At 45.0% G+C, this 22,485-nt stretch overlaps 1 protein-coding gene across 1 annotated transcript in view; it reads right to left on the bottom strand.

The window, feature by feature from the left end:
• The window catches only part of COL21A1 (collagen type XXI alpha 1 chain), a 415,279-nt gene that overhangs the window by 59,184 nt on the left and 333,610 nt on the right, over positions 1-22,485 (bottom strand). The window contains exon 19 of the mRNA XM_075340296.1: positions 15,357-15,410. Within this exon, the coding sequence (XP_075196411.1) occupies positions 15,357-15,410 (54 nt within the window). The remainder of the gene's footprint in view (positions 1-15,356; positions 15,411-22,485) is intronic.

Here is a 22,485-nt window from a genome sequence, read left to right as displayed (position 1 = left end):
AGACAGACAGACCGACACACAGACAGAGACTGGGAGAGAGACAAAGAGACAGTTACTATCCTGGGCAATGCCCGGGTACTACAGCTAGTATAGAAATAAAATGAAAAGCATGTCCTAACAATGAGTCCATAGATCATGGAACGGTGATGTGATCAGATAAAATATCAAATATAAACTATACAAAATACAAAGTAAAAAATAAAAATAATAAAAATTAAATACTAAAAATAAAAAAATGATCCTCTGATCCAGAAGAGGTCAGTACCGATTTCATCACTTACACAACTCAAACACACAACCAGGTTGCCCTCCCCAATGGGGACCGGGCTAGGGTCGGGTCTTAAGGCAGTCACCAAACTTGGGGGCAGCCATCCACTAGTGACAGGGACCCAGGGAGGAGCAGCCACCTGGGGGAGTTAGGAGCCAACACAACAGTTAGAGAGTTATCCAGCAGGAGAGGAAAGGAGCAGACGGTATTGCCGGTGGCTCTGGTAGGACACAGTAGTTCATACAGTCGCCGAGTGGAGAGCTTTATTGCTCCCTCGGGACTGGCGCTACACAGGGTGCAGGACCTTAGGGCAGATCATTCTTCAAGTTGGTTTTCCAGTATCTGCCGGGACAGGGAGATTGCACATTTCCTTGGCCTACATAGTGCCTGAAGCACAGTGCCAAATAGGATCTGGAGACTTGATCTGAGTCAGGCCCCATTGCTGAACCGCGAAAAGGGGAGTTTTGGAACGCACCACTATAATCAATTATGCACTTGGGTGCACCCTGATGCAGTGTATGGAACACACACAGCATAGAGAAGAAAATACACCACATATAAACCAGGGGCACACCTGTTGTAGTATAAATAGTTTAACCCCTTCACGACCGGCCGATTTTTCGCTTTTATGGGGGTTTTTTTCGCCATTCTTTTTCTGGGAGACGTAACTTTTATATTTTTCAGTCAATATGGTCATGTGAGGGCTCATTTTTTGTGGAACGAGCTGTACTTTTAAATGAAACCATAGGTTTTACCATATAGTGTACTGGAAAACGGAAAAAAAATTCCAAATGCAGAAAAATTGCAAAAAAAGTGCGATAGCACTATTGTTTTTGAGATATTTTATTCACTGTGTTCACTATATGGTAAAACTGATGTGTGGGTGTGATGCCTCAGGTCAGTGCGAGTTCGTAGACACCAAACATGTATAGGTTTACTTTTATATAAGGGGTTAAAAAAAATCGGAAGTTTGTCCGAAAAAAGTGGCGCACGTTTTACGCCATATTCCGTGACCCATAGCATTCTCATTTTTCGGGATCTATGGCTCAATGACAGCTTATTTTTTGCGTCTCGAGCTGACGTTTTTAGCGGTACCATTTTTGCGCAGATGCTACGTTTTGATCGCATCTTATTGCATTTTGCGCAAACGTTGTGGCGACAAAAAAAGTCATTTTGGCGTTTGGAATTTTTATGCCACTACGCCGTATACTGAACAGATTAATTGATTTTATATTTTGATAGATTTCTGAACGCGGCGATACCAAATGTGTGTATATTTTTAATTTTTTTAACCCTTTCATTTTCAATGGGGCGAATGGGGGGTGATTTGAACTTTTAGGGTTTTTTTGTTTTTTTTTAATTTTTTAAAACTTTTTTTTAATTTTTTTTTTTTAATTTTACCAGTCCCCCTAGGGGGCTATTGCGATCAGCAGTCCGATCGCACTGCATTATCTGCTGATCACAGCTACATAGCTGTAAACAGCAGATACGCTCACTTTCTTTTTCACTGTGCCGCGGGCACAGCGAAAGTGAAAGCAATTCATGTGTAGTACAGGAGTCATCACATGACCCTGTGCTACCATGACAGCTACCGGAAGTCACGTGATCGCGTCACGTGACTTACAGTATTGGGCGGTAAGTAAAAGTTTACCGCGATCGCGCTTATAATGGCGCTGTCACATATTGACAGCGCCATTTAAGGGGTTAAACGGCACGAGCAGATTACGATTCTGCTCGTGCCTAGCAGGCACACATCTTAGCTGTGGAAATCAGCTGAGATGTGCGCCGATCGCAGTATGCTGCCGCTGGCAGACCGCGGGCAGTAACGTTATGACCGCTAGGACGTAATTTCACGGCCCGCGGTCGTTAAGGGGTTAAAGAACACCTTTATTCAAGGTACACAAAAGACAAATAAAACCATTTAAAACAAGACATGAAGGACAACCCACACTGAGCGGAGGCTGTCCCCAGGTGTAATCGTGGGCCAATGTGCCTAGAGAAGGTATATTATTGTGCTGGTGTGCAAAAAAGCTCTAAATATCATAGAATGAGGCGCGCCTATTTGAATAAGTAATACATATATAAAGTGCAACGGCATCAGAGCAAAACTATTCCCCAATTGTGTCAGGTATAGCAGGCACCTACAGCGGGGGCAGAGCCAATTGATACAATAACTCAGATATAGATGCTAATACACCCTACCTAGATATCCCAAACTATAGACGGTATAATATCTAAATGCACCAGTATTCCTGAATAAGGCCTCTTTCACACGTTCGTGAAAACCACTCACGTTTTTCAAGGACGTGTCAAAGGTGCGTATTGCCCTGCGTTTATGGCACACGTGTGTTCTCTGTGTGCTATCCGTGATAACACACGGAGAACGGGAACTTTCTGCTCACCTGTCCCTGGAGTCGCTGTCCGTGGTGCTGATCTTCGGTCTTCGGTCCTGCCGACTTCTCACTGCTGCTGCTTCTGGCCGCAATGAAGTAAATATTCAATGAGCATAATGAGCGGCGGTCGGAAGCAAGTGACAGCAGCGGCAGAGACAGGAGGGCTGGAGAAGGTGAGTAAAGCTTTTTTTTTCTCAAACACGTGTGTTTTCTCCGGCGCGTGTCACACGCAACACCTCCGTGTGGTCCGTTTGCGTTCTGTGTGAGACCCGTGATGCCGGAGAAAAACTGACATGTTGACGTGTGGAGCACACGGACACACGTATGCTCCACACATACACACGGTCCATGGCAGAACACGCACGTGAGCGCAGACCCATTGATTTTAATTGGTCTACGTGTGCCCGAGTCTCCGGTACGTGAGGAAACTGACCAAACACGTACCGGAGACACGGACGTGTGAAAGAGGCCTAAGAGGTATTATAGTAGGCATCACATAAAAAATAGGGCTCGATGGTGCATAACCTTTAATGCAGGTGCTAATGCATCCCACATTACATGTACACCGGTGTACAGCATGATCCAATAGCCCACAGTCAGGAGGAAAAGATTGTATATCCAAATGATTATATCATGATGGCAGACAGTGAGTAAGACACAGAATAAAGCAAATTGCAGCGGCCAATAACAAACTGAGAGGGTGCTGGTACAACCCTAAATATAAGACTGTGCAGGTCAGTAAAGTAGAATCATGAACCTGAAAGTGGCCGCCCACTCTAAGCAGTATCTTATGCCTTCCCACGTGCATATGGTGTTTTCTGTCTGGACCCTGTGTTCCTTTTACTGGCCATCCTGTGCAGTGGTCTGATGCTATTAGGCATTCTTTCAGGTTCATGATTCTACTTTACTGACCTGCACAGTCTTATATTTAGGGTTGTACCAGCATCCTCTCAGTTTTGTTATTGGCCGCTGCGTTTTGCTTTATTCTGTGTCTTACTCACTGTCTGCCATCATGATATAATCATTTGGATATACAATCTTTTCCTCGTGACTGTGGGCTATTGGATCATGCTATATACCGGTGTACATGTGTGACACCCTGCAAAACCAGGTAGTCACAAATAGGCCCCCGCATAACACCTTCCCCCACTAGGAAACATACCGCCAATCAGAAACCCTTGTCACCCACCCTTAGGGACAGACAGACACACCAGTGGGCATGACCAGGCAGTTGGGACGCGTCCACCCAGGGGTCTAGACAGCCCAGGGCGGGAAAACAAGCAGAAAGTGGTTGGAGTTCAGTGAATAGTGCAGTTTGGAGAGGAGTGTGGCCTGGAGCTAAGTGTAGCTCCAGCAAGAAAGTTTAAGTTGAACAGTACCAGGGTAGGAGCCCTGGTGCCATTGGCTAGGAGGCAGACGGTGGTCTCCATCAGCAGTAGATGAGAAGACGGCTCAGCAGAACCGAGGTGGACCAGGACAGGGTTGTAGCCCGCCGGTTCCGACATGGGGAACTGACCCGGAAACCGTAGCACAAATGGGGGTACTCGGACCCTGAAGCCAGAACTGTAACCAAGTGTACTGGTTAATTCACCGATTGAGGCCAGGATTAGAGGTCCTGTCCCACCCAAAGTCCCTCATAGAAGACAACAGCCCACCGATATGGATAAGAGGTCACTGCCTGGGCCCATAGATCCCACGGGCCAGCATCTGCGGGCACGGCTCCTTAGGCCATATCCAGCCGAGAGTGGACTCCTGAGTTTCACGCTAGGAAGTCCACCTTACACAAAACAGTGCAGAGAAAAGGATAGAGATCACAAGTCGGGTGGGGGACCCGAATGCAACCGGCCGCGGCACCGGCCACCATCACCTTGGTTTACCAGAGACTTGTGTGGTTTATTAACTGTGAGTACACAAACACTCCCTGTGGTCGCTATCCCCTGCACAGAGTCACTGGGTCCCGGGGCCACCACCCCTACCCACGGAGGAGTTAACAACTGGCTGCACAACATCTCCCCAGGGTGCCCTGCAACAGTAGCGGTGGTGTCCCACTTCACCACACACTGTGGGTGGCGTCACGAACTTACTATGGCCTAGCCCGTACATCTACGTCCCCCCATTTATTCGGCATGTCCGCGAGACCCCCGGGTCCGGAGGCCCTCAAGCGACTACCCCAGCAGGCCCGGATCCGAGCAGCGCCGGCTGCTGGCACTTGGTCGGCACACATGTATGTGGGATGCATTAGCACCTGCATTAGAAGTTATGCACCATCAAGCCCTATTTTTTATGTGATGGCTACTATAATACCACTTATTCAGGAATACTGGTGCACTTAGATATTATACCGTGTATAGTTTGGGATATCTAGGTAGGGTGTATTAGCATCTATATCTGAGTTATTGTATCAATTGACTCTGCCCCCGCTGCAGGTGCCTGCTATACCTGACACAATTGGGGTATAGTTTTGCTCAGATGCCGTTGCACTTTATATATGTATTATTTATTCAAATAGGCGCGCCTCATTCTATGATATCTCGAGCTTTTTTGCACAGCAGCACGATAATATACCTTCTCTAGGCACATTGGCCATATAAGTCAATCATTCCATATATTTCATCCATGTGGCTTTTTCACCTATCCACCAGCCCAATGCATGGGATACTGTTTTGATACAGCATTTTTTACTGCATGTTATTCTATGTTATCATATCCATGTATGACAGTTAACTTTGCTGGTACACAGGGTTTTCTATCATTGTGTATTTAATTATTTATATTCCTTTTATTGTTCACCATGTTCACGATTACACCTGGGGACAGGCTCCGCTCCATGTGTTGTCCTTCATGTCTTGTTTTAAATGGTTTTATTTGTCTTTTGTGTGCATTGAATAAAGGTTTTCTTTAAACTATTTATACTACAACAGGTGTGCCCCTGGTTTATATGCGATACCATTGCTGAACCGCGGCACCTGGAAACGGGATGGGAGTTTCACTCAACATGGACTGGGTCCCCAAGTAGCTTTAAGCCACGGGGATCCATCTTACACGGCGCTAGGAGGAAGGGCCCACCGACCACCACATCGGACTGACCTCCAAAGGGATCCAGGTTCGATGAGGCCCATCACAGTGGGTGAGCGGTCCTTCTGGGCGAGTGGCATAACAGTGAGTAAAGACACCTGGAACCGCAGAGACTGTGTGAGACTGTTATTGCCAGCGCCACCACCCCTTGACTCGGCGCCACTAGCCAAGTACCTATCCCCTCATCATCCACCCCGGGGCCTGCTCCACCTGTGGGGAGCGAAACCATCTTTGCTGCTACTACCACCCGCCCCGGAGGACAGCGACAGCAGCAGCAGCTAATCCCTGGCAGCATACTGCAGGTGGCGTCAAGAGAACAACCCCCATTATCACCTCCTATCCCCTTTTATTGTGGACACCTTGGGGCACGAAATCGGGCAGGTCACCGCCGGCTCGGTAATGAGTAACAGGTACAGGACCAGACCTGAACCACCTGCCCCGTGGGTGCCACACCAACCATTCATAACCAGCAGCGTCACTTCCTTCCAAAAGTTAGACACCACGCGGGCCATTTAAATTTTCACCTCACGCACAGCCCATCAGCGGACACAGCTCTACAGTGACATAGATCAGTGTTCTCCGAGCGCCAGCCTCACTCTACTAATCTTGCAAATGCTCCTCACAGTGGTAAGTTACAGCTACAGTCCACTCTTGCAGCTCCTCACCATTGCTGGTTTATCTGATCCCACTACAATTCCGTGATATATGGACTCATTGTTAAGACATGCTTTTCATTTTATTTCTATCTCACCTCCAGTCTTTTTTGTCCCTATCCATTTCACTTATAGATCAGTCATAGTTTCTCCACAGCTTAGACATTTCTCAATATACCTGCTAGATCTGTTAACTTAAGTTGGTTTCTGTAAAATATGAATTAAATAACAATATATATTCACAATAATCCGTTCCCCCCTTCTTTTTTGTACATATTATCATGAACTTTGTTTTAGATAGATGTAGAATAATAGCATGCCCATTATCTAATTTTCCTTATCATACATTGTATTATCTATTTTGGCCATTCGTTTGTAAATATTATTTTTGTATTAGTTAGGTATATTATGGTTGTGAAAATCAGGATTTTGTCAACTTAGCTGTTTTTCCTTAAAAGTCCCTCCCTTTTTATGTCAGTAGGTTTCCCCAATACTTTATATCAATTAGGTTGTTTTCTGTATTTTGATTTTTTGTTTTTTCTTATATTTACTTTAGTGTATGACAAAGGTCACAAGACAGTGAGCCCAATGTGACAATTCACAAGTCTGCAGTCACACACAGTGACACATAGAGAGATTGCACAATTTTGTGATAAGCCTGGGCAACCCATGTGTAAATATGACAGAAGTATTATAGATTAGATATATGGATGTATATATCATTACAAATACTATATACAGTACAGACCAAAAGTTTGGACACACCTCATTCAAAGAGTTTTCTTTATTTTCATGACTCTGAAAATTGTAGATTCACATTGAAGGCATCAAAACTATGAATTAACACATGTGGAATGAAATACTTAACAAAAAAAGTGTGAAATAACTGAAAATATGTCTTATATTCTAGGTTCTTCAAAGTAGCCACCTTTTGCTTTGATTTCTGCTTTGCACACTCTTGGCATTCTCTTGATGAGCTTCAAGAGGTAGTCACCGAAAATGGTCTTCCAACATTCTTGAAGGAGTTCCCAGAGATGCTTAGCACTTGATGACCCTTTTGCCTTCACTCTGCGGTCCAGCTCACCCCAAACCATCTCGATTCGGTTCAGGTCTGGTGACTGTGGAGGCCAGGTCATCTGGCGTAGCACCCCATCACTCTCCTTCTTAGTCAAATAGTTCTTACACAGCCTGGAGGTGTGTTTGGGGTCATTGTCCTGTTGAAAAATAAATGATGGTCCAACTAAACGCAAACCGGAAGGAATAGCATGCCGCTGAAAGATGCTGTGGTAGCCATGCTGGTTCAGTATGCCTTTAATTTTGAATAAATCCCCAACATTGTCACCAGCAAAGCACCCCCACACCATCACACCTCCTCCTCCATGCTTTACGTTGGGAACCAGGCATGTAGAGTCCATCCGTTCACCTTTTCTGCTTTGCACAAAGACATGGTGGTTGGATCGAAAGATCTCAAATTTGGACTCATCAGACCAAAGTACAGATTTCCACTGGTCTAATGTCCATTTCTTGTGTTCTTAGCCCAAACAAGTCTCTTCTGCTTATTGCCTGTCCTTAGCAGTGCTTTCCTAGCAGCTACTTTACTATGATAGCCTGCTGCACAAAGTGTCCTCTTAACAGTTGTTCTAGAGATGTGTCTGCTGCTAGAACTCTGTGTGGCATTGACCTGGTCGCTAATATGAGCTGCTGTTAACCTGCAATTTCTGAGGCTGGTGACTCTGATAAACTTATCCTCCGCAGCAGAGGTGACTTGGTTTTCCATTCCTGGGGCGGTCCTCATGTGAGCCAGTATCTTTGTAGCGTTTGATGGTTTTTGCCACTGCACTTGGGGACATTTTCAAAGTTTTCTCAATTTTTCGGACTGACTGACCTTCATTTCTTAAAGTAATGATGGCCACTCATTTTTCTTTACTCAGCTGCTTTTTTCTTGCCATAATACAAATTTTAACAGTCTATTCAGTAGGACTATCAACTGAGTATCCACCAGACTTCTGCACAACCCAACTGATGGTCCCAACCCCATTTATAAGGCAAGAAATCCCACTTATTAAACCTGACAGGGCACACCTGTGAAGTGAAAACCATTTCCGGTGACTACCTCTTGAAGCTCATCAAGGGAATGCCAAGAGTGTGCAAAGCAGTAATCAAAGCAAAAGGTGGCTACTTTGAAGAACCTAGATTATAAGACATATTTTCAGTTGTTCCACACTTTTTTGTTAAGTATTTCATTTGACATGTGTTAATTAATAGTTTTGATGCCTTCAATGTGAATCTACAGTTTTCAGAGTCATGAAAATAAAGAAAACTCTTTGAATGAGAAGGTGTGTCCAAACTTTTGGTCTGTATATATATATATATATATATATATATATATATATATAAATATATATATATATATATATACACTGTATATATATATATATATACATATATATATATCTATATATATAATTGCCTTATTCTGTCTGTCTGTCTGTCTGTCTGTCATGCTTCAAAATTGTGTCCTTCCGGTGACATTGTGTCCTTGCGGTGACACAAAGCTGATTGGCCGCTGGGCTCGCCATGGCCCCGCCCCCCCCACCGATTGGCCGCTCGCCCAGGCTGCGCCCCCACACGGATTGGCCAGCCGCTCGCCCAGGCTCCGCCCCCCCACAGATTGGCCTCTCGCCCCGGCACCCTGCAGGCATTGGCAATTCGGCCATGCCATGCCCCGCCCCCCTCACGCAACGCACGCTAGCTCTGGCTCCGCCCACCTCCCCCCGCGCATTCCCCGAACTGACACGGCTGTCACGGAGGTGAGTACTGTACTCCCCCCCCCCTCTCCCCCCCCCCGCGCATTCCCCGAACTGACACGGCTGTCACGGAGGTGAGTACCGTACTCCCCCCCCCGTCCCCCATCCCCCGCTCGCACGGGAGTGGTGTGGGCTCCCGTGCGAGCGGGGGACGGGATACGTTGGCATGGTTACAAGCGCATCAAGGTCCTGCAGTGGCGGAAGATCCACACGCACACACACATACACACACATCAGATCACACTCACTCTCACACACACACACCTCACACACATCACATCGCATCCACACACTCACAGCATCCGGCGATATCGCTTGCTTCTCGGCCTCGATACTGTGCTGTTGTGACCTTCCAGGACCTGACGGAGGATCACATGGCCAGAAGCATGTGGTATCTCCGGATGTTGTGACTGTGAGAGCGTATGTGCGATATCGTCAGTGTCTGTGTGTGTGAGTGTATGCGATCGGGTGTGTGTGAGTGTCGGGATCGGGTGTGTGTGAGTGTCGGGATCGGGTGTGTGTGAGTGTATGCGATCGTGTGTGTGAGTGTCGGCAGAGGAGCACGGCGTGCTGGAGGAGGCTGGGAGCAGAGAGGCTGATCTTGGGGAAGGCTGGGAGGGGGAGGCTGATGCTGGGGGAGACTGGGAGGGGAAGGCTGATGCTGAAGGAGGCTGGGAGGAGGAGGCTGGGAGGAAGGAGGCTGGGAGGAGAGAGGCTGATCCTGGGGAAGGCTGGGAAGGGGAGGCTGATGCTGAGGGAGGCTGGAAGGAGAGAGGCTGATGCTGGGGGAGGCTGGAAGGAGAGAGGCTGAGGCTGGGAGGAGAGAGGCTGATGCTGGGGAAGGCTGATACTGAGGGAGGCTGGGAGGGGAAAGCTGATGCTGGGGAAGGCTGGGAGAGGGAGGCTGATGCTGGGGGATGCTGGAAGGAGAGAGGCTGATGCTGGGGGAGGCTGGAAGAAGAGAGGCTGATGCTGGGGGAGGCTGATGCTGGGGGAGGCTGGGAGGAGAGAGGCTGATGCTGGGGAAGGCTGCGAGGAGAGAGGCTGATGCTGGGGACAGAGAGGAGAGGCTGATGCTGGGGACAGAGAGGCTGATGCTGGGGACAGAGAGGCTGATGCTGGGGACAGAGAGGCTGATGCTGGGATGAGAGAGGCTGATGCTGGGAGAAGAGAGGCTGATGCTGGGAGAAGAGAGGCTGATGCTGGGGACAGAGAGGCTGATGCTGGGGACAGAGAGGCTGATGCTGGGGACAGAGAGGCTGATGCTGGGGACAGAGAGGCTGATGCTGCGGGCAGAGAGGCTGATGCTGCGGGTAGAGAGGCTGATGCTGGCGCAGCATGGCGGATGGAGCACGTTTGGGAGTGCGCAGCATGGCGGATGGAGCACGTTTGGAAGTGCGCTGCATGGCGGATGGAGCACGTTTGGGAGTGCGCAGCATGGCGGATGGAGCACGTTTGGGAGTGCGCAGCATGGCGGATGGAGCACGTTTGGGAGTGCGCTGCATGGCAGATGGAGCACGTTTGGGAGTGCGCAGCATGGCGGATGGAGCACGTTTGGGAGTGCGCAGCATGGCGGATGGAGCACGTTTCGGAGTGCGCAGCATGGGGGATTCAGCACGATGGGGAGTGCGGAGTATGGCGGATGGAGCACGTTTGGGAGTGCGCAGCATGGCGGATGGATCACGTTTAGGAGTGCGCAGCATGGTGGATGGAGCACGTTTGGGAGTGCGCAGCATGGGAGATGGAGCACGATGGGGGGGTGCGCAGCATAGGGGATGGAGCACGATGGGGAGTGCGCTGCATGGGGGATGGAGCACGATGGGGAGTGCGGAGTATGGCAGATGAAGCACGTTTGGGAGTGCGCAGCATGGCGGATGGAGCACGTTTGGGAGTGCGCAGGATGGGAGATGGAGCACGATGGAGGGTGCGCAGCATAGGGGATGGAGCACGTTTGGGAGTGCGCAGCATGGCGGATGGAGCACGTTTGGGAGTGCGCAGCATGGGAGATGGAGCACGATGGGGAGTGCGCTGCATGGGGGATGGAGCACAATGGGGAGTGCGGAGTATGGCGGATGAAGCACGTTTGGGAGTGCGCAGCATGGCGGATGGAGCACGTTTGGGAGTGCGCAGGATGGGAGATGGAGCACGATGGAGGGTGCGCAGCATAGGGGATGGAGCACGTTTGGGAGTGTGCAGCATGGCGGATGGAGCACGTTTGGGAGTGCGCAGCATGGGAGATGGAGCACGATGGGGAGTGCACAGCATGGCGGATGGAGCACGTTTGGGAGTGCGCAGCATGGGGGATGGAGCACGATGGGGAGTGCGCAGCATGGCGGATGGAGCACGTTTGGGAGTGCGCAGCATGGCGGATGGAGCACGTTTGGGAGTGCGCAACATGGCGGATGGAGCACGTTTCGGAGTGCGCAGCATGGCGGATGGAGCACGTTTGGGAGTGCGCAGGATGGGAGATGGAGCATGATGGAGGGGTGCGCAGCATAGGGGATGGAGCACAATAGGGAGTGCGCTGCATGGGGGATGGAGCACGATGGGGAGTGCGCTGCATGGGGGATGGAGCACGATGGGAAGTGCACACCTCCCCCAACACACACACACACGCGCGCGCGCACTGCACAACACACCACACACACACATTGGGAACCACAAACAACTGCCCTACACAGACACCCACACACAGACAACGCTGCACACACAAATATACGCACATACCGCACAACACACACATTGCACAAAACATACCTCCCCCCAAAACACAACACACCCCCACAAACCGCGCAACACACACACACAACGCTACACACACAGTGCTCCACAAACAACGCAACACACAAACAACACTGCTCTCACCCCCCATCACACCCAGACAACACCCAGAACATGTACAGCGCCCTACACAAACACTTGGTAACTACACACAACAACATCTATATATATATATAACAAAAATCATACATGAACTACACAATACGTAAATTCTAGAATACCCGATGCGTAGAATCGGGCCACCTTCTAGTATATATATATATATATATATAGTATTCTTTGCATTCTTTATTTATAAGGGGTAAGGTATGGAACATGTAAGACACGATCAAACAACACTCTTGAGCCATTTGACTTTCATTAAAAAGTCGCACAAACATTATCTAAGACTGGTTTTGCATTTGTGGACAATGCAAATACTTGATTACTATTTTTGCTTACTCTGTTTAATATATTATGCTTAGTTTTTTTTTGCTATCCGAATACAATGACATCTAGAATTTGGAAAAATAATTATTATGCACATTCTGTGGTAAACCAATCCTTTAGATCCTAACACTGAGATACAGAATGATCCGTTTGGCCCCTTATAGAGCATTCCATTCTTTCCCATCTGGATAGGGCTGGGATTGACCTTGGATTTGCTCTGAATTTGCTAATTACTACTTTTAAATCAACTTTTATGTTGGATAGACTTATTTGTGGACTATGTTGGTGCTCATTCAGACGTCAGATTTTTCATGTAAGAAGAAAATATTCTGAGTTTCAGCAGAGTTCTTGATCAGTGTTTCTTCCAGGTTTCAGCACAGTGTCATCAGAGTTTGGTCGGAGTTTAATAATTATTTCTTGGATGAGAAAAAAAAAATTCTCAAGCTTTTAATAACGACCAGTACATGAAATAAAGACAGCACCCAGATGGCGTCCAAGTGATGTTCTATGCTTTCACTGACTTTTAGATGTACATTGGCAATTTTGATTTGACACTAGCCTAAATATTGGACGTCTCAGTGGTTTTGAGCTGACCACTTGGTCCATCATGATAAGTACAAATCTATATGTGAAAAACAGAGATAAAACTAGTATGCAAAAAATGGATGTCCGAATGTGCCCTTAGGCAAGGATATATACAGTGGCATGCAAAAGTTTGTGCACCCCTGGTCAAAATTAATGTTTTTGTGAAGAGTTAAGCAAGTTGAAGATGAAATGATCTCTAAAAGGCATAAAGTGAAAAATGACACATTTCATTCCTATTTTAGGCAAAAAAATATGTATTTTCATCTTAAACATTACAAAAAGGAAAATGGGACGATACAAACGTTTAAACCCCTTGGAGATTTGTGGGCTCAGATAACTTTGACCAAGGTTTCAGACCACAATAAGTCTGTTAAGGTTATGGCTTCTTCATTTTCTTCATTAGGAAAGGTCAGAGGAAGCAAATTTCACAGCTTTATAAGAACCTAGCCTTCTCTGTGCCAAAACCAGCAGCCATGGGTTCTTTTAAGCAGTTGCTAGCGCTCTGAAAATGAAAATGATAGAGGTACACAAGGCAAGAGAAGGCTATAAGAAGACAGCAAAGCATTTTCAAGCTGCCCTTTCCTCAGTTTGAAATGTAACTAAAAATTGACAGTTAACAGGATCAGTGGAGGTCAAGATAAGGTCTGGAAGATGAAGCAAAATTTCTGTAAGAGCTGCTCGTAGGATTGCTTAAGAGTAGTATTGGGCAGATTCACAGATAACCGGGACCAATGGGACCCGATAATCTGATTTTTTAAATACGGTAGTTTTTTCTGCCAGAAGATTCAAATTTGGTGCTGAAATCTGGTGTAAACATTCCATCACCAAATTTGCATCAACTGGCAGAAAACCTTTTTTTGCCATTTTTCGACCAAGAAATGTAGATTTGATGATGGAATTTTCACACCATATTCATGCACCCAATCTACACCTCCTACAAAAACATGCATCAAAACTACATGCGATATGATGCGGTAGTGATGCAATTTTTTTTTTGCAAGGAGGTATAGATTGGGTGCAGGAAAATGGTGTAAGCACCAAATCTACATCTTTCGGCAGTTTTCTGCCAGGAGATGCAGGTTTCACCTGAGTAGAGGTTACTGACTTTACTGAGGGCACCTGAGGTCAGGTTACCTGTGATCACAGGTGGGGGACCGTGGAAACCCCCTGGTGTGACCGCAAATATTCTGAGTGACGTCACTGCTGATCATGCAGCTCAGTCTCTGCCTGAAGTCCGCAGCGGTAGCCATGTTCCATCATCACGCTCTGTGGCTTCAGATATGTAACAGAGCTGGATAAAAATCATGGGCGTCTGAATGAGGCCTAAAACGTATTTTAGATATTTATGGATCAAACCTTTCTTTTAGTTGATGAAAAAAAACTTGTAGCTAGTTATAAGAAATGTAAATGGAGGTTGTTTCTGTGATAGGGGGCAAAAAGGGATAATGAGGTCCTTTTGTAAATGTTTAATTATTCAGTCATATGCCTTTAATATCAATATATCATTTAAATGAAGATCAAAGACTAAGTAAGCAATTATTTGCTTTTACTTGTAGTGGAACACATTGTACTTCCTACACATATTTTGATACTTAGTAAAATAATATTTTAATTGTGTCCATCATTGTTCTAAAATATATTTGTTAAAGCAGATGTGGAGGTTACAAGGATTTAATTAAGAGAAGCTGTAGTAGGAGAGAAAAGGCGCAATAGGGTCTTACCCGATTTACAGGGCAGAGGGAAAAAGGGTTAAAACACACTCACCTGGCTGGGTTGTGCCAGTCACAACCCCTTAGAGAACGTGGATGAGTGCTTTAGTGGTTCAGCAGCGGCCCCGTGTCTGAGCAAAGGATATCAAAGTGTAGACTGGAGGAAAAACGGGTTTAAAAAAGAATCTTCAAATGAATATTTTTCTTTTATTTAGATAATTCCAACGCGTTTCAGAGACCCATCTGTCTCCTTCCTCAGGGAAAAAGATTCTTTTTCCCTGAGGAAGGAGACAGATGGGTCTCCGAAACGCGTTGGAATTATCTAAATAAAAGAAAAATATTCATTTACATCCTTGCTCGTGGTTTCCTAGCGCGGTTTTTAAACCCGTTTTTCCTCCAGTCTACACTTTGATATCCAAGGATTTAATTAAGTGAGATATGTCACTAGTTGTCTCACATGATAAGCATTTATTAAACAAAGCTGTGATGTCAATTTGATCAATGCACTAAAGGGTTAACTAAAGTGTCCACAAATTATCATCAGCTCAAATGTCACTGTAATAACCTTAAATAGTATGTCAAGGTGTGCCAAAAACATAACAATACATAATGGTGTATCAAGGGGTACAATAAAATAACATACGGTATATTATTACCTTGGGTCCAGGTATTCCAGGTGAACCAGGTAAACCTTCTGCTCCCATCATTCCCTAAGGTGTAAAATAAAATGAATTAAAGAATATGAATTGCAGCTTGTCTTTATATTTATGGTATATACAAATTTTCATTTTCCGGAAGAGTAAGTGAATTGACCAGCTCACCGTGGTTAGTCATCTGAGGACAAGGCATGTGCTTTATTATGTTTGTCAATATAATCTATGGTCTATTTTAGTTGTTTTTAACATATTTTTATTCACATCTATTGTTTAATTTCTTTGCTTGTGTGTATTGGATGGCTTGTTAGCAATATCTGAAGATAAATTGATGTCAATAGCTCCCTTAGAAATATATTTGCTTAAAAAATTGGTGACGTGTTCCATATTTCTATAACCTGCAGTAAGGCTGGGGCCACGCGAGCGTATGGCATCTGATGCGAGTGTATCGGATGCAACCCTCGGCTTCTGCTGTGCTGCGAGTGTAAGCAGAGTGTCATGCCACTGTGATCCAATCCTACGATCAGATCACAGCTGCTTAAGAAAGGGCGTCTGCTGTGGAGTAGAGGGAAGGATTAATCTTCCTATCTCCTCCATTGCCAGCTGATGCAATTATTGCACTGCACTCCAGTGTTATCCGACTGCAGTGCTATGTTTCACTACAATTAGGGCTGAGAAAATATTCACAGATGGGAACGGCCCCATAGAGGAAAATGGGTCTGATGGGAATGCAATTTTTTTGCTCACTGTGTGTCCTAGCCCTAAATGTAAGAGTACATATACAGTGGGTGAAAAAAGTATTGAACATGTCACCAATATTCCAAGTTAATATATTTTTAAAAGTGCTACTGATATGAATTTCTCACTAGATTTCAGTAACAATCCAATTGACACAGAACAGACAAAGAAATCAAACCATAGATGTCCATAAATTAAGATATATGCAATAATAAGAAATGACAAAATGAGAAAGCATTGAACACTTGCTGATATTTACTTAAAACTTTATACAAAAGCTCTTGTTGGTGATGAAACTTCAAGATGCCTCTTGAATGGAGAAACTAGTCAAATGCATTGCTCAGGTGTGATTTTGGCCCGTTCTTCCACACAAACACTCTTCAAATCCTGAAAGTTCTGTGGCCTCCTTCTTTGAACTCTGAACTTTACTTCCTTTCATACATTTTCTATTGTATTCAGGTCAGGTGATTGGCTATGCCATTCTTACAGCTTTATTTTTCTTCGCTGAAACGGATTGAGAGTTTTCTTGGCTGTGTGTTCGGGATGATTGTCTTGCTGAAATGTTCATCCTCATTTCATCTTCATCATCCTGATAGATGGCAGCAGACCTTTATCAAGAAGGTCTCTGTACATTTGTCCATTCATCTTTCTTTCAATTATATGAATTTTTCCAGTGCCTTATGCTTAAAAACAGCCTCAAATTATGATGTTCCCACCTCCAAACGTCACTGTGTGCATAGTGTTTTGAGGGTACTATGCAGTGCCTTTTGACCTCCAACATGGTTTGCATTATGACATCCAAAGAGTACATTTTGGTCCCATCTGACCAGATTATATTCTTCCAGTATTTACTAGAATTATACAAGTGTTTTTGAGCAAATGTTAAATGCAATTTAACTTGCTTTTTGTTCAGCAATGTAGTCTTGCCTGATGAGCATGTATACAGGCCACGGAGATAGAGTTTTCTTTCAAACAATTGTACCTGCTGATTCCAGGACTTTCTGTAGCTCTCCACAAATGGTCCTTGGCTCTTGGACAACACTTCTGGTTATACTTTTCACTCTGTCTGAAATCTTGCGGGGGGCACCTGGCCATGGTCATTTTATGGTGAAATGATGTTCTTTCCACTTCCTGATTATTGCCCCAACAGTGCTCACTGGAACCTTCAGTAGTTTAGAAATTCTTATTAAAAAGATGTTACTCAAGAAAGATTAAATAAGACAATAAGACACCTTTTTATAGGCAGTCACTTGAAACTGCTGATGCTATTTTTCAATAAGTGGCAGAATTGCTTTCCAATTACTGATAGATTATAGCTAGTGTCATCGCTATCCATGGCTTTTTACACCTCTCTTCTTGTGATCAATACTTTTCCCCATGTTATTTTTCATTATTACACATAACTTAACTTGTGGACATTTATGGTTTCATCTCTTTGTCTGAGTAGATGAGTAGATTAGATGAGTTGTTATTAGCACTTTTACAATACAATACTTCAATGCTTATTTCTCCATATATACGAGTATATATACTGTATATATATATATATATATATATGTGTGTGTATATATATAGTATATATAGTTTTATATCTGAAAACATTACTGATGGAAACATATCTGATAAAGCTTCTTGAGAGAATGCAAAGGGAGTAGTGGGTTAAGCTGTACTAAGAGTAAAAAGGGACTATTTGAGAAATCTAAAGTTTCACACATATTCTCGTTTATTTCACATGTTTTTGACAGCTTGTTTCCATGTGTGTTCTTTTGTGGTTTTTCTACCTTCAGTCCACAAAGTTCATATTCAATTAGAACAAGGAAAATCATTGCGTGAACACGTGTCCAAACTTTTGACTGGCACTGTGTATAGGACTATAGATAGATAGCTAGACATATATTTATATTATATAGTGTCTAATTGATTTATTGGAGCTGTGTTATTAAGATATCTATTAGAGCTTTGGTTGTTCCCCTTAAGAGACTCTTATTTCCAAGAACAATTTGGAAAAGAAATCAGTTTTTCCAAAGTCACATTTTCCAAAAGGGAATTCCCAATGTCTTGCTCCATCTGGAGTTATTCCTATTTCTTTTCAACCTACTTTTTCACATCCAAAAATATCTAAAGTTATTAGACAAACTAGATGAAGAAATTTGACTTATAGCATTGTAATTTGAACAACACAAAGGAAATATACTGTGTGCTACCAAACAATGAAGACGTGAGAGAATCTGGCCTGAAATAGATATACTATAAGTATTGCAAGGTTCTTAGGGGCCATATTTGTGTGTGGGATCCCACCCAAATTTAAACTGGACAGAACACTGACAGTTAATGTCTTAGTCTCATTTAGATATGTTGTATATGTCAATTGTTAACTGTTTATGACTTTATATAATGCTACGGTATATTATTAGAGACATTGACATTTATGTATCTTTGTATATTGCAGTATGTTTCAACATTTTTTTTAACTATTTTAAAAGATAAAGAAAAACGAAACTTGATGTAGAATATACAATGTTTTGTTTTTTTCATTAGAAATAAAGTGGTGAATTTTCCATATTTCTGCATAAATTTAATCTAAAACTACATCGGATTTTTACACAAGTGCTAAAGTAAAAAGAAGCCAATAAAACAAATGAATCAAAGATAACAGCCAATGCCATTTTTAATAAAGAAAATTATCCAATATCACATGGTTGTGAGTAACAAAAGTATTTGAACTTTTAGGATTAGCAAGATAATTTGAAGGTGAAGTTAGAGTCTTGTGTAGGGATGAGCGGTAGAGATGGGCAGACCCATGGATGTTTGAGTTTGCCAGATTTGTCCAAACTTTAGTTAAATGTTTTGTTTGATACCTGGACTTGAGTCCCTCCTATTTTTGATAACCAGCCAAGGTAAAGCAGAAAGCTGTAGCCTGATGTTATCAAGCTGGGAGGGCCCATGATTATTTGGCCTCTCCCAGACTACAAATAGCAGCCCGTAGCCACCCCAGAAGTGGCATATCCATTAGATGAACCAATTCTGGCATGGCCGAGGCTCTTCCTGATTGCCCTGGGGAGGTAGTAATTGAGGAAATGGTTTATGGGGTAGATGTAAGCTGTGTAATGTCAGCTGGTGGCAAGCCCTAGTGTTAGTCATAGAGAAGTGTCTATCAGACACCCCCACTACTAACCCGGTAAATGTAAAGTAAAAAAAAAACACACACAGGAAAAAAATTGTTTATTTGAATAAAGACTTTTTATTATTATTATTATTTATTTATAGAGCACCATTGATTCCATGGTGCTGTACATGAGAAGGGGGTTACATACAAAATACATGTACAAGTTACAGTAGACAGACTAGTACAGAGGGAAGAGGGCCCTGCCCTTGCGGGCTTACATTCTATAGGATTATGGGGAGGAGACAGTAGGTGGGGTGTAGGTGGGGCGGCAGCTCCGCACGGTGGTGGGGCGGCAGCTCCGCACGGTGGTGGGGCGGCAGCTCCGCACGGTGGTGGGGCGGCAGCTCCGCACGGTGGTGGGGCGGCAGCTCCGCACGGTGGTGGGGCGGCAGCTCCGCACGGTGGTGGGGCAGTGAGGTCATTCAAGGTTATAGGCATTTCTGAACAGATGAGTCTTTAGGTTCCGTTTGAAGTTTGCAAGTGTAGTAGATAATCTGACGTGTTGAGGCAGTGAGTTCCAGAAGACTGGGGATGTTCGGGAGAAGTCTTGGAGACGGTTGCATGAGGAGCGAATGAGAGAGGAGGATAGAAGGAGATCTTGGGAGGACCGGAGATTACGTTTTGGAGTGTAGCGAGAGATTAGTTCAGAGATATATGGAGGAGACAATTTGTGGATGGCTTTGTAAGTCAGTATTAGTAGTTTGAATTGGATACGATGGAAGATTGGGAGCCAGTGAAGGGACATGCAGAGAGGAGAAGCGGGGTGGTAGTGAGGCGAGAGGTGGATCAGTCGGGCAGCAGCATTAAGGATGGACTGGAGAGGGGCGAGCGTGTTAGCAGGGAGACCACATAGGAGGATGTTGCAGTAGTCGAGGCGGGAGATTATGAGAGCATGCACTAGCATTTTTGTAGATTGAGAATTGATGAAGGGACGGATTCTGGAAATATTTTTGAGTTGAAGACGACAGGAGGTGGTGAGGGATTGAATGTGTGGTATGAAGGACAAGGCAGAGTCAAAGGTCACTCCGAGGCACCGAACTTTGGGTGCTGGGGAGAGCGTGATGTTATTTATTGTAATAGATAGATCAGGTAGAGAGTGTAGGGGAGATGGAGGAAAGATGATCAGCTCAGTTTTGGCCACATTGAGCTTTAGGAAGCGAGAGGAGAAGAAGGAAGATATAGCAGATAGGCACTCTGGGATTCTGGACAGCAGAGAAGTGACATCTGGACCAGAGAGGTAGATCTGAGTGTCATCGGCATATAGGTGGTACTGGAAGCCATGGGACTTTATGAGTTGTCCCAGGCCAAATGTATAGATAGAAAAAAGTAATGGTCCCAGGACAGAGCCTTGAGGGACACCAACAGAGAGAGGACGGGATGAAGAGGTTGTGTGGGAGTGGGAGACAGTAAAAGTGCGGTTGGAGAGGTATGAAGAGATCCAAGAGAGGGCGAGGTCTCTGACACCAAGGGAAGAGAGGATCTGTAGTAGGAGGGAGTGGTCAACAGTGTCAAAAGCTGAGGATAGGTCTAGAAGTAGGAGTATAGAGAAGTGGTTGTTAGCTTTGGCAGTAAGTAAGTCATTTGTGATTTTTGTCAGGGCAGTTTCAGTGGAATGATGTGGACGGAAGCCGGACTGTAGGTTGTCAAAGTGAGAGTTAGAGGAGAGGTGGGAGGAAAGTTCAGCATGGACGTGCTGTTCCAGGAGTTTTGAGGCGAATGGGAGTAGCGATATGGGGCGATAGCTGGCAGCAGAGGTTGGGTCGAGGGAAGGTTTCTTTAGGATGGGTGTGACTGTTGCATGTTTAAAGGCAGAAGGGAAGGTACCAGTTGATAAAGATAGGTTGAAGAGATGGGTTAAGGCTGGAATTAGGATAGTGGTGAGGTTGGGGAGGAGGTGGGTTGGGATGGGATCACGTGCGCAGGTGGTGAGGTGCGCTTTTGAGAGAAGATGTGCAAGCTCTTCTTCGGTGATAGTGGAGAGGAAGTTTATGGGGGAGGAGCAGTGGTCTGTTATATGAAGGGGTTGTGGTGGTTGAGCAGAAAAGACTTGTCTGGTTTGGTCGATCTTTTCTTTGAAATATGTGGCAAATTCTTCTGCGGAAATGAGGGAGGTTGGAGGGGGCAGTGGTGGGCGAAGGAGGGAGTTGAAAGTATTGAAGAGCTGTTTGGGGTTGTGTGTTAAAGAGGATATGAGGTTTCTGAAGTATTCCTGTTTAGCCGAGGTAAGGGCCAAGCGAAATGTGTGAATTGCATTTTTGAATGTGGTGAAGTCTTCCTGGGAGTGCGTTTTCTTCCAGCGCCGCTCTGCAGCCCTAGACACTTGCCGCAGTTTTTTAGTGAGGCTGTTGTGCCAGGGTTGTCTATTGATTTGTCTCACTCTGCCATGCACAAGAGGAGCAACTGAATCAATAGCTGATGTGAGAGTGGCGTTGTAGAAAGTGGTGGCACTGTTTGTGTCGTGCACTGAAGATATGGAGGACAGTGGTAGGATAGAGTCAGAAAGGGTTCCAGACACTTCCTCGTCCAGCAATTTATTAATTAAAAAAACCTCGAAGTTCCAATGTAATCCAATGATGTAATGTTCCACAACATCCATAGAATGGAGCATTATTCTTAGAAAGAGTTTCCATAGGCCATTCGTGGTCAGCAACAGGCACAGAATTTTTCATTCTTGTGAGAAATTCCATGCCTGGGGCTGATCAGGAGTTACCCCAACCTATGGAGTCTCGTTCTCTGAACAAGGCTCCATAGGTCACTCATGGTCAGCAGCAAGCACAGAATTTCATAGACTTGTGAGAAATTCTGTACCTGGCACTGACCTGGAATTACCCCACCCTATAGAGCCTCGTTCTCAGAACAAGACTACATATGTCACTCGTGGTCAGTGGTAGGCATGGAATTTCTCAATAGCTTCTATTGATCTTTTTGTTTACTTCCTGTCTAATGACGCTTCGTTTGAAAATCCACGTGCATGTTGGGATACTTAAACGAAGTGTCGACAGGCAGCAGAGGCTGCAGTCACTGTCTCAGCATCTGCCCCTTCCCTGAAACAACACTCATTTCTACACTCAATGATACTCATTTCAGGGGCTGGACTGGTCCCTACTGTGTCCCTGTACACTGACATTGTGCAATTTGCGCAGTGATAGCACGCTTTGTGTTGCCAGCTCAGACCAGTAGAGTACGCAGAAGCAGTCAGAGACCAGCGCCGGCCCCACAAGTGATGTC

This window comes from Anomaloglossus baeobatrachus, chromosome 3, assembly GCF_048569485.1.
Source record: "Anomaloglossus baeobatrachus isolate aAnoBae1 chromosome 3, aAnoBae1.hap1, whole genome shotgun sequence".
NCBI classification, from domain to species: domain Eukaryota; kingdom Metazoa; phylum Chordata; class Amphibia; order Anura; family Aromobatidae; genus Anomaloglossus; species Anomaloglossus baeobatrachus.
Note: the sequence above shows the minus strand (reverse complement) of the source record. Positions and strands in the feature narration are given on the sequence as shown.